General features: G+C 38.6%; 1 protein-coding gene across 1 annotated transcript; it reads right to left on the bottom strand.

The window, feature by feature from the left end:
- Window positions 1-6,769: 6,769 nt before the first annotated feature.
- Window positions 6,770-8,321, bottom strand: RTL3 (retrotransposon Gag like 3). The gene is given in 6 exon segments (XM_042973954.1): window positions 6,770-7,272; window positions 7,275-7,394; window positions 7,397-7,630; window positions 7,666-7,858; window positions 7,993-8,056; window positions 8,197-8,321. Coding segments are annotated over 6 exon segments (1,239 nt in total).
- Window positions 8,322-11,861: the final 3,540 nt, after the last annotated feature.

Here is an 11,861-nt window from a genome sequence, read left to right on the forward strand (position 1 = left end):
CCTTGGTATTATTATAATCAAATTATTTGAAAATAGAAATAACAACTTTGGCATATATATTTGGCATATATAGATTTATATTTTTCATATATATGTATTATATATACATATATAATACATATATACGTAATATACATAAGCACTCTGTTTATCAGAATATTACATTATTTAAAATGCTACCTATTTCCTGAGGTATATCACCTAAGTGATAATTTTCTAAAATTGGTCTGAGCTTATTTCTTAATCTATTTAGCTCAACCTAAAGAAAACAAGTCTGAACAGACTAATTTTCATGTCCCCACCAAAAGAAAATTAAATTAAAAAGTAAAACTCATAAGACTGTCATATTTTCCATTTTGAATTTATTTCTATAATTTCTAGGTAAAAACAATTGACAGTTAAAAGGTCAAACTTAACTGGACTCTGAGTAAGTCATAATGTCTACAGGAAACAACTACCATCATCATTTAATATGATTAACAGGGCCATTACTTTGGCTATTATTCTGCCTCAAAATAATTCAAATATGTGAGAAAGTTTGGTGAAGTGTTTTAGTTTGGAAAATGTGTGACATATTTCAATCAGGTTGATAGTGGGGGTGGGGAACAAATGCTAACAGTAGTCAAAATGTGCCTGACTTGGCTCAAATGGGAGAACCATCATGTATTCTGATATAGATGAAAATGGGATATTACACAGCAACACAAAACAGTCATATGTACACAGGATATCTGGTAACCTAAAATTTGCATGGGAAAAAGAAAGCATGAAATTTTACAACCACACAGAACAGAATGTCTGAAACTCTACACCTGAGCTCACTGTTTTTCTTAGCCTTTCACGTTGCTTTTTCCTGTCAGTTATACCACAAATACCACATAATAAGCAACGAATGAACCAGCTGTATTGCCAGTGAAGCTCTTATGGTTATTAGAAAAAAGGCAGCTGAACTCCAACATTATTAAAGGCATTCCCCAAAAGGTAAATGCCAAAGGGAATTTCCATATTTCAACTTCTTTTTAACACTGACTTTCATTGTAAAATTGTACTTGTGTCCAAAATAATGACAGAGAGACCAATTAGGGACAAGGCAAAATAAAATCACACTTAAGAATTAACAATTTTGAATGGAAAACTATTAATATGTTCCAGTATTTTTATTTTTTTATCAATAAGTTTTTATTTATTCATTGTATTTTCCCAGGGTACAGAGAGAAGGGAAAAGGGTCAGTATATGTGTTACAAAATAATAGCAAGTTAGAAAGGAAGTACCCAATGCAGCAAAATTAACCTTCAAATAAACACTCCCTAGTGATGGAGTCATGAAAGACGAAGGGGGCTCAGTCTCCTGCAGTTCAGAAATGAGAGGAAGGGATGAAGGAAAGAACAGATAGGTACAAGTTTTCGTACCCACTCTCTGTCCTAATAAATTTCATGATTTCACACAAAGATTTGGTTTCTAGCAGTAAAAAAGGAGTTATATTTGTCTGTCTCCTATTAAACAATCTTGTGGCCACTTTGACATAAGTTTCTTGCACCTGCATTTATGCATCTATACAAATATAAATCTATATATGCCAAATATAAATATATATGCCAAAGTGAAATGAAAATGAAACAGGTCATACAGCAAGTAAGCAATGAACTCAGGAGCTTAATCCTGACTTCTAATTCTCTGATCCCTATATTACTTTTGTCATTTAATATTTGATATCTAGTAATATGCTAGATGTCAAAGTTTATTACAGTAGGATTTAAAAAAAATCATCTGTCCTTAGAAAATATTTATTTATTTATTTATGTTTTTATTTTTTTTAATATGAAATTTATTGTCAGATTGGTTTCCATACAACACCCAGTGCTCATCCCAACAGGTGCCCTCCTCAATACCCATCACCCACCCTCCCCTCTCTCCCACCCCCCATCCAACCTCAGTTCTCAGTTTTTAAGAGTCTCTTATGTTTTGGCTCCCTCCCTCTCTAAACTACAAAATCTTTTTAAAAACTTTTAGGGGCATCTGGGTAGCTCTGTCAATTGAACATCTGATTTTGGCCTAGGTCATGATCTTACATTTCGAGAGTTCAAGCCCCACATCGCACTCTGTGCTGACAGCTCAGAGCCTCAAGACTGCTTCAGATTCTGTGTCTCCTTCTCTCTGTGCTCCTCCCCCTCTCTCTCATGCTCTATCTCTCTCTGTATCTCAAAAGTAATTAAACATTTAAAAAAGTACAACAATAAAATACTTTTAGAAATACACAGGTTCTTTAAGGACATGGTTTTAGAAATATACACACCTTTAGAAATAAACAGTTATTTTAAGGGCATATAAATTCCTCCATAAGAATGACCATGACTACTTCGGGTGTACTTTGATAGCATGAAATATGAAATATTTTTTAAGGAAACAAACCAGGAAGGGAGGCTACCAAAAGATATAAGGATTATTTTTTCTATTAAAGTTTAACCTTAGAAAACTTAGCTAAATAGGGAAATAGGGAACTATTTTCTTTGTATCTGTGCCAATATTGCAGAATATATATTTTTTAGAAAATTCTTTCCATTTAAAATCTTTAAAATTTGAAATGCCCAAATGGAAAAGCAGTTTCTTTTTTTTCAAAATAATATAACTTTATATTTAGTGAATGTTGAGATCTATGAATCATAAACTTATGATAGATGAAATGTTACAGTAGCATCACCTGCTTTACATTGTGAAATGACATGACCAATCCATTCCATGTGATGACAATGATTTAGAAAAACAGGTCACTTTTCTATGCATGGTGGCTTTACTATAATTGAGTATATTCTTAGATAATTTAGGTACAATTCCCCCCCCCAGCTTAAAAAAATTGAGTATAGTTTACATACAATGTTACATTAATTTCAGGTGAATGACATAGTGATTCAACACCTATATATGTAATGCTATGCTTGCCACGAGTGTAGCTAGACAGTAAATTTCATATATTAAAAAATAAAAAAAAATAAATAAAAAAAGGAAAAGCAGTTTCTTATAATTCATGAACTTTTTATCCATTATTAGATTAGAAATTTTTTTGATGGTTGGGATATCCTGCATATGTGTGTATATACTTCAATGTCTTGCTCATACTAAGGACTCAACATAAATATTTGAGGAAAATTAGACTTAATTTATTTTTAATTCTTTGTCTTTGATGGTTTGATCCCATCTTCATAAAATCTAAGAAAGTAAAAAATAATGGGGGTACTTTATCACTTTGCCTTTTAGTTTCTACATTGCTATGAAATTTCTAAAATATATATGAATCATGTTTCTTTCTACTTAAATTCTAATTTGTGAGTTAAGGGGCATATTATTTTTATGTTATAAACTTCTGATATATATGAATTTGTTACAATGAATGTGCATTACTTTGTCACAAGAAAGGAAAAAAAACCACAAATCTAATGCGGGGGCGGGGGTGGGGAAAGACAGGAAAAAAAAGATTTCAAATTGCCCATAGGATAAAGTTTAAATGCTTTATCCAGGTAGATAGGTCTTTTACCTGAGACTTCCAACTTCCTTGTTAAGTGTCATCTCCCCACTGACACCCACCACTCACCCTGTACATATGTACACATATCCCTACTCTCCAGTGAAATGAACTATCTTTTCTGATGACACTATTATTTTTCCTTCCAACTTGTTTTTTGGTGTGCACTTTATTCAATCTAGAAAAACATGCTCTCCCTTTTGTTTTCAATGAGGTTCCTTCAAGACCCAGCTCAAAACACACTTTTTAGTCCATAGCAAAATTAGTGCTCTCTTCTGTATACCAGAAGTGCTATGTTGCACAACAGCTTCCCCTGTTAACTGTGGTCAGAGCAAGAACTGTGAGTCATATACATAAGACATCTTTGTGCCTCTCTTCCTTTTCCTCAATGCCTGTGCCTGGCACACTACAAGCATTCAGTAATGCTTGCTAAGTGAATAAATAAATGCACTAACAAATTAATATCTTTTTTCTAAAATAATAGAAATCATGTCTAGTGAATATTGTTAAAGTGGTTAATAAAGAGTAAAGTTTACTTAGCCTGAGAAGCAGTGCGGTGTATTGGCTAGAATTCCAGCTTTGAAATGAGACAGATCAGGGTTTGTTTTTAGAATCCACTAATTCCTAGCAGTGTGACCTTTGGCAAGTGACCTCATCTCAGTGGGTTTCACTTCTTTGATTTATATAAAGAGGCCAATAATATCTATCTTGCAGCCATTTGAAAATACCCGAATCACTTAGTCCAATGTCTGGCAAAACCCAAGTGCTCATTAGATGGTAGTTATTACTGTTAATTTTATCATCTTGTACAGAGCTTCACTTTGGCTTATTTGTTACTGTCACACATTTTATTATCTATGCTAACTGTCTGAAATGAACATTCAGCTGTGTCATTAGTTTAACAAAAGGAGATCTTCCAAGAGATGAAATAGGAAGTTTGGGAGTTAATGGGGTGGTGAGGGGATTGGGGGTGAGATCAAGGGAACTGGAGAAACAACTACTACCCAAATGGTCCCTGAAATTTTTATTCTAAGCCCCACCCCACCTTTTTAGGTTTATCTCAATTAGCTCTCTGCTGCAACAATCTTATTTGGCCCTTACACCTCCCCATTAGGGATATTGGCATGCTGTAGGAAAAAGGGCACAGGCTGTGAAGACTCAACAGGTCTCTGCCACTTACTAACTTTGTGAGTTTAGGCAAGTTAACTGGCCTTGTTGGTACTCTATTTGCTCATTGATAAAATAGGAGCAAACATACATTCTTCACTGGGTTATTCTGAGGCATAAGTTAATGTGTATGATATGCCTAATATTGTAGCTGGAACATATTAGGGGCTCAATGAATGGTAGGTTCCTCTTTTATCTCCTTCTAGGGTTATGATTATGTATTTGATTATTTGTCTAAGTAAGTCAGAATCTCCTTCAAGTGGCCTAGAAAGAGACTCTCAAAGGAATGTTGAAAACACAGAGGAAAAACACTAGAGTTTACTTTGATCATTTTTTTATATCTTACCTAAAGCTCCCACCCTCGATTCCCCTCACCCTGTAGTTTGTGGGAATGTGTATGTTTGTGTGATTTTAAGTTAGGACACTACCCCCTCCCTCTCAGGCCCATAAGAACATAAGTTCCTTTCATTGACTTGGTTCTCTGTGTGTCATGCAAGCAGCATGGTTAGCAGGGCAGAGCAACCTGTATATGTAGAGAGGTATAGTTGGCTAATAATGAACTGCATGTGTTGAAAGTTGATCCCTGCCACCTCATGTCTATGCATCAGCAAAAAAAGATTAACAGTCTTGAGCCCTAGGGCAAATTTCCCTGGCGCAGAGAATAAGAACTTGTCACTTTACTGAGAAAGTTGGGTCACTGAGGGGCCTCATTACCTTCTTCAGTGCTTTTGTTTGGTTAACTTATGAAGTCCAAAAAATTTCTTTTAAAGCTGCTCAATATCTCTGTTTCTGCCCCCTTTATTTTTGTAGGAATTTTCCCTTCCTGTCACCCCTGCCCTCAGCACCACCTAGCTCTCAACTGAAACCTTTCCAATTTTTCCTCCCAATCTTCCCTAAACCCTCTTCTCAACTTCCCTCTACCTTTCCCCTAATCCCTCCATACCTTAACCAATTTCCATTTACCACAACTATTCCCCTACTCTCTCCATTGGCCCCTACCCCATCACCCACTGATCTGACTATTCCTGGAATATTCAGAACCTCACCCAAACGTTAAGCCTTTTCCAATCCCCTCTCTCCCAATTTACTTGTCCCTTTCCTCTTCCTTCAGCTGAGCAATGAAAAAATTCAAACAGCATTAGAAATTGTCAATGTTTATTGATTTTTTTAAAAAAAATATCACTTGCAATTTTATTTTCTTCATTGAGAAAATGTTGCAATTGTTGTGCTGAAGAAAATCTTGATAAAAAGTCAAGTCAGGCTAACAATTACACTTTTTCAATGTTAGTTTCTAATATTTATTTTCATGCATATTGTTAACATCAATTATAATTAAAACAGCCCCACATTAACACAGGGTTCAAGGTGGGGGCATGCAGAGTTGGTGAAAAAAAATAGCTCAAAGTCATCAGGTTTATTGCCTGATGTGAGATCATTGCATGATCGGAGAGGCAGTGTCATCGTACAACTACCTTATTTCATTCTCAGAGATTCAGTGGAAGACTCTGAGAGCAGCAAATGCTGACGACAACTGAGGTATCAGAAGACAGGTCATTAGGAGCAGTCACTAGGACGCAAGATGTATTCAGCACTTATTTCATCATGACATCTTCTATGCCACCTGTGTCTGAAGCAATTGTAGTGACAATAATGGGATGGAAAGGACACAATGCACTCCATTCAGTGTTTGGATCATGTGTTTCAAGCCAGTGAATTCCAAGAATCAGAGGGTACCATGGCACATGAATAATGGCAAACTGGAGCTCTTCAACATGGTTTACAATTTTAACTTCCACAGTTGGTGTTTCCTTGGTTATGGGTCCATTAATCAGTGGACGCTCATTTACCATTTCAAGCATCAGAGGGAAGATATTATTGCAGAAGGGCAGCTTCTCTCTAAGAACCACAAAATGGTCAATGCTGTTTCTGTAGCAGCCTGAATCCACCATTGCTTGCCCAAAGAACTGTCGTCTTCCCAGTAGGATTTCAACAGTAAGCCATAGGGTATGAGACATGGATATTGGAAGTGAGGGGGATGCATATTTGTAGATTGGCCCACCGGGGTTCCCCCTTCCTGCTAGGCCTCAAATGTTTCCTGCCTGCTGTGCATGATGAAGCTTGACAGGACAATCTCTGGCAACATGACAAGGATGACCACAGCAGAGCCACAAGTGGGCTTCACAGCAGTGGGCCTGTTCAGCTTCACTGAGGTGTAGGCAATTGCTTGAAGCTTGCACAGGCTGGTTTTCAGCTAGTGAACTTTCAGGCCCAGGTCTTTCCTCAGAGTGCCTTGCTCCTTGTGGATTTGGATCAGGTTTACAGCTTAGCTTATCTTCTAGGCATTGAGTGATCAGATTAGATAGGACAGTGGCTGGGCTTGTGTGAGACAGTTCATCTGGTATAGAACTGTCAAGCCCTTCCTGAAATTGTATACAGAGAGTGCTTTCATTCCAGTTTAGCTCTTGAGCAATGAGATGGAAGTGGATCACATACTGATGTGCAGGATCCTCCCTTTGGCAGAGCTGATGGATGCAGTGACTGACATATTCCATGTTTTCTGGATTGTCAAAAGTATCCTGGAGCACCGTATGAAATTTTCAAATTGCTCCAGCAGGGGGCTTTGTATATCTAGTAAGGGCTGAAATCACATCCCTGCCTCATCTGAGAAGCACTTGCCAACAAAGCTCATCACAGCTGCTTCTACATGTAACTGACTCTCATGTAACTATTCAATTGAACCAGGAACTCAGAAAGCTTCTGGACATCTCCGCTGAAGGCTAAACAGTATTCTAGGGAGAAAGCTTCAGCCTCTAGCTCACTGGGGGACTGTGGGAACTCTGAACCTGCTGATGCCAAAGCAGCTATTAGACCCTTTAGGGACTCCTGGAGTGGTGAGGGCTCTAGGAATTCTTGGGCATCTAAAGGATCCAGGGGCTCATGGAGCACTCTAGGTTCCAGTAACTCCTGGAGAGTTGGAAGCTTAGGGGTTCCAGGTGCTTTGCAGTTTCCTGGTACCTCCTGGGGCTCCTGGAACTTGGAAGATCTTGGTGCTCTGAATTCTGGGCCTTCTGGGCCACTGGGGCATCCCGGGTATCTGGGAGCTCCTGGGCCTTCTTAACTTCTAGGGCTTTGTAGGCCTCCTGGGCCATTGGATGCTTCTGGAGCTGTTTGACCTGTAGGAAATTTTGGAATTTCAGGCTGCTGAGAGCTCATAGACCACTGAAGGTGCCTGGGACTCATGAGTTCCTGGAAACTCCAGGGACTCTGGGGCTGCTGGGGGTTCCGAAGTCTTCTTTGTCTCCTGTACCATTGGTGTTTTCTGATGCTCCTGGGAAGCTAGGGGCTCCCAGGCTGGGAGCTTCTGGGGCTCTCTGAGATATGAGGGATCCTCAACTCCTGGGAATTCTTGGTTCTCTCAGACTGTTGGGAGATCCAAGGGTTCTGGGGGTTCCTAGGATCCTGGGTCTCTGAAGGATTCTGGAGTGGTTGAACCTCCTTGGTTGTTCAGGGCTTCTGGAGCTCTGGGATCTGAGCCTATAGGACAACATTTTGTTCCATTGGCCACTGCACTTGGGCCTTCAGAATTTCATTCTTGAACTTCAAAGCAATACAGGAGGCTGCTAAGTCCTCCACCATCTGTGGAAATGGGCTTGGTTTGGCAGTTTGTTACCAAGGGAAAATTGGGTAGTTCTTCTAAAAGCTCCTTTTAGAAAAAAATCCTTTCTAAAAGATGTCAGGCTCTGTGAATTTTCCAGGCCGTAGGGATTTGGGCCCCACCAAGGTTGATTTCCAGGTCACCTGGAGCCTCCGGTGGTCAGCAAAGAAGGTGTGAAATACACTGTAAAGAGAGTGGGATCTGAAGATGAGAAACTGTAGAAGGCACTCATGAGGAAGAACAAAATAAATCAGAACAAAACCTGCCTAACAATGCTGGGTTTCTGTTACTACAGGTTCATATTCATGAGGTGAGTCATATATGCTGGTTCTGACCCCATGACATTTTAAGAACAACATCTGATCCAGACTGTGTATGCCAATTTGCATTCTTCTTTTATTTTTTAATTTTTAAAATTTTGTTTAAAGTTCATTTATTTTTGAGAAAGAGCGAGCGAGAGAGAGAGAGAGAGAGAGCAGGGGAGGGGCAGAGAGAGAGGGAGATACAGAATCCAAAGAAGGTTCCAGGCTCTCACCTTTCAGCACAGAGCCTGATGCAGGGCTCGAACTCACCAACTGTGAGATCATGACCTGAGCTGAAGACAGAAACTCAACTAACTGAGCCACGCAGGCACCCCTGGCCTTCTTCTTTTAAAACTTAACATTAGAATCAATTTCACCATAATCTTTTCTGTTTTACACAGTCTTTATTATATCTGCTTAATATCCCAATATAATATTTGTTTTTTAACAGCTGCTTTTGGTTATTAAATCAAATGTTGGAAGATGTGGAGTTTTTAGGCTCTGTGGTGGGCCAACCCAAGAGATATTTTTGGGTGGCTGAGGTAGAAACTCTTTCTGACACCTCAGAAATCATACCACATAAGTAACCGCACAAGACCAGCCTCAGGAGAGAATAAGCAAAAGTTGACTAAATATATATATGCGCTTAGCAGACACATGCATATTATTTATAAAATGCCTCAAACTTAGTCCAGGAGCTTGGCTATCTGTGTACCCATCGTTGAGGAGGAAAATGTTTAAATGGCTGTGGAGGCTTGCCTTTCCTGCACACACTGAGCTAAACCAAATACACCCACTCCCAGAACACATTCCAACTTTCCTCTGTAACCTAGCTATTTAGAGTGTGGAAGAGGGTTTTTTTTTGTGTTTGTTTGTTTGTTTGTTTGTTTTTCACAGTACCTCACAGTTTAGGACCACAGGGAAAATGAGGTGCTGCACTGATGTGAGGCAGCCTGATATACTCTGTCCTTGGTTAATTTAATAAATATTTGGCTAGGAAATTGGGAATAATACCACAGCCCCTGTAAAAAGTTGCAAACATTTCTGAATGACCACAGTGGTTTGGGACTTTATTTTTTATGTCTGTCTCATGTAACCTCCCCTTACTCCATCCACACTAGGCCGTTTGTTTAATTCTTAGAGTGCAGCCTACAGTCCCTCAGCCCCTTCCACATACCACCCTTCCACTCAGTCCCTAGGATCCCTTCCTGACATGTTTTCTTGGGACCTTTACCATGAATAGATCTAGGCAAGGTATAATAGGGTAAGATTGTGGATGAGGCCAACTTTGTTGTACTTGTTGCAGTCTTGCAGGGCCCCTGACTTATTCTGAATGTCTTGGCCCAGGGTTCTCATTCTTTCCTGAGCCACTCAGGCGCACCAAGCAAACCCCAGGTGCCCCAGGCCTCTTGAGAAGTGACCTTCTTTTCTCATGACAAATTATAATCACATCCTGAATCTGGGCCATGTGACCATTTTAGGTTGGGCAATGGGAGAGATATTTTTGCCCTAGTAAAGAGTAGGGTTGGGGATTAACTTTGCCAACTTCAAATCACATATCTAATCAGTCATGTTCCCAAGTCTCCTTTAAAAATGGTCGGTTCCACATTAGTCAGCATAATGGATAAACACTGTTGATGGAATATGCCCAAACCACAGCAAAATTACTGGACTAACTGAATCAGAATCCAGAGGCTTTGACAAGGAAAGTAAAATACTTTGCAAATCAGGTTATATTCCCTCTCTCCCTTTCATGTTTTAGTCTTTAGAAACACACCACACATTAAAAATACTACCGTTATCAGGGAATAATGTGTTCTATTTTTATGACTTTTTCAGATAACTGAAGACTTCCTTTTGAGAATCCAAAGCACACAGCTGAGATTTACCTTACCAATTAAAAAAATAAAGAAATATTTATAGCATGCATTTCACTTCTTTCTCCATTCTTAACTAAATGATTTCGCACATAATTTAATTTATTTGTAATGGTTTGGGGGTCATAGTTACACAAACCAACTCCTTTACTGTGTTTTGGTCCACCATGTTACCTTCTGAACACCATGTTACCTCTCAACAGTATAAAGTGGTCTGTCTCCAAATTAAATACCTCCAAATTGCCTTTCTTTCAAACTGCATGTAATTTCTTTTTCTTTTAATTTTTTCTAATATTTTGCTCTCAGGCTGTCTCATAACCCTTCACACTGTTACCTATATGCCTGTCCATAGTAAGTATAGACAAATGTGAAAATTACTTAGTCCTAAAATTTAGACTAAAACTCAGTTTATGAAACTGTAAAATGAAGCTATAAATTATATTTAAATTTATGGACTTGTTGCAAAGATTTAGTGAAATAATGCATGTAAAAGGCTTAGCACAATGTTTAGTAGCTAGTAACATGTAATAAAGATTGATAATAATAATAAGCTGTAGCAGCAGTAACTTCATTTTAATTTATTATTTTTAAACATCTGTGCATTGGTAAACTGGATAGGTAAACTGGCTAGAATTGTGTAGGTGGCTGAACAGTGGCTCTCATATGAAGAAATCTATAATGCATGGTTTTTATGACATTGATTTTTCACCACTCAGAAGCATTCTTTTTTTTTTTTTTTGTCCTTCCTAGCTGGGTTATGAATGATTTAGTTTACCAAATAATGCTTCAGAATCAGAATTGGAGGCACCTGAGCAGGAAGATGAGGTGATTAGCAGGGAGATTGTGGAGTAACCAAGATACATTTTTAAAAAGTCTGCGGACTAAAGTAGTAAACAGCGCCTTGCCTACAGGCTTTGTTACCAACTGGGTAAACATAGGGACCTTTCTCCTCATCCCCACCCTCCTGCTGAAGAACAAACAAATTCAGTGTCTTTACGGACAAGTTCCAAACTGCCTAAACTCACAGAATTATTCTCCTTTGTGTAGAATAAAAGAGCTACACTGACATTTGTCAGAACTACTAGAGTAGTTTTAATATCTTGAATTAGTCAAAGTAAGACTAGGGAGGTAATCACATTGAAATTCTTATGTTTGGGGACACCTGGGTGCCTCAGTTGATTGTCTGACTTCATCTCAGGTCATGATCTCAGGGTTTGTGAGTTTGAGCCCCAAATGGGGCTCACTGCTGTCAGTGTGGAGCCTGCTTCAGATCCTCTGTACCCCCTTTCTCTGCCCCTCCCCCAGTGGCATTCTTTCAAAAATAAATAAACATTTCTTTTTT

The sequence above is a fragment of the Panthera tigris genome, chromosome X (genome assembly GCF_018350195.1).
Source record: "Panthera tigris isolate Pti1 chromosome X, P.tigris_Pti1_mat1.1, whole genome shotgun sequence".
Taxonomy (NCBI): domain Eukaryota; kingdom Metazoa; phylum Chordata; class Mammalia; order Carnivora; family Felidae; genus Panthera; species Panthera tigris.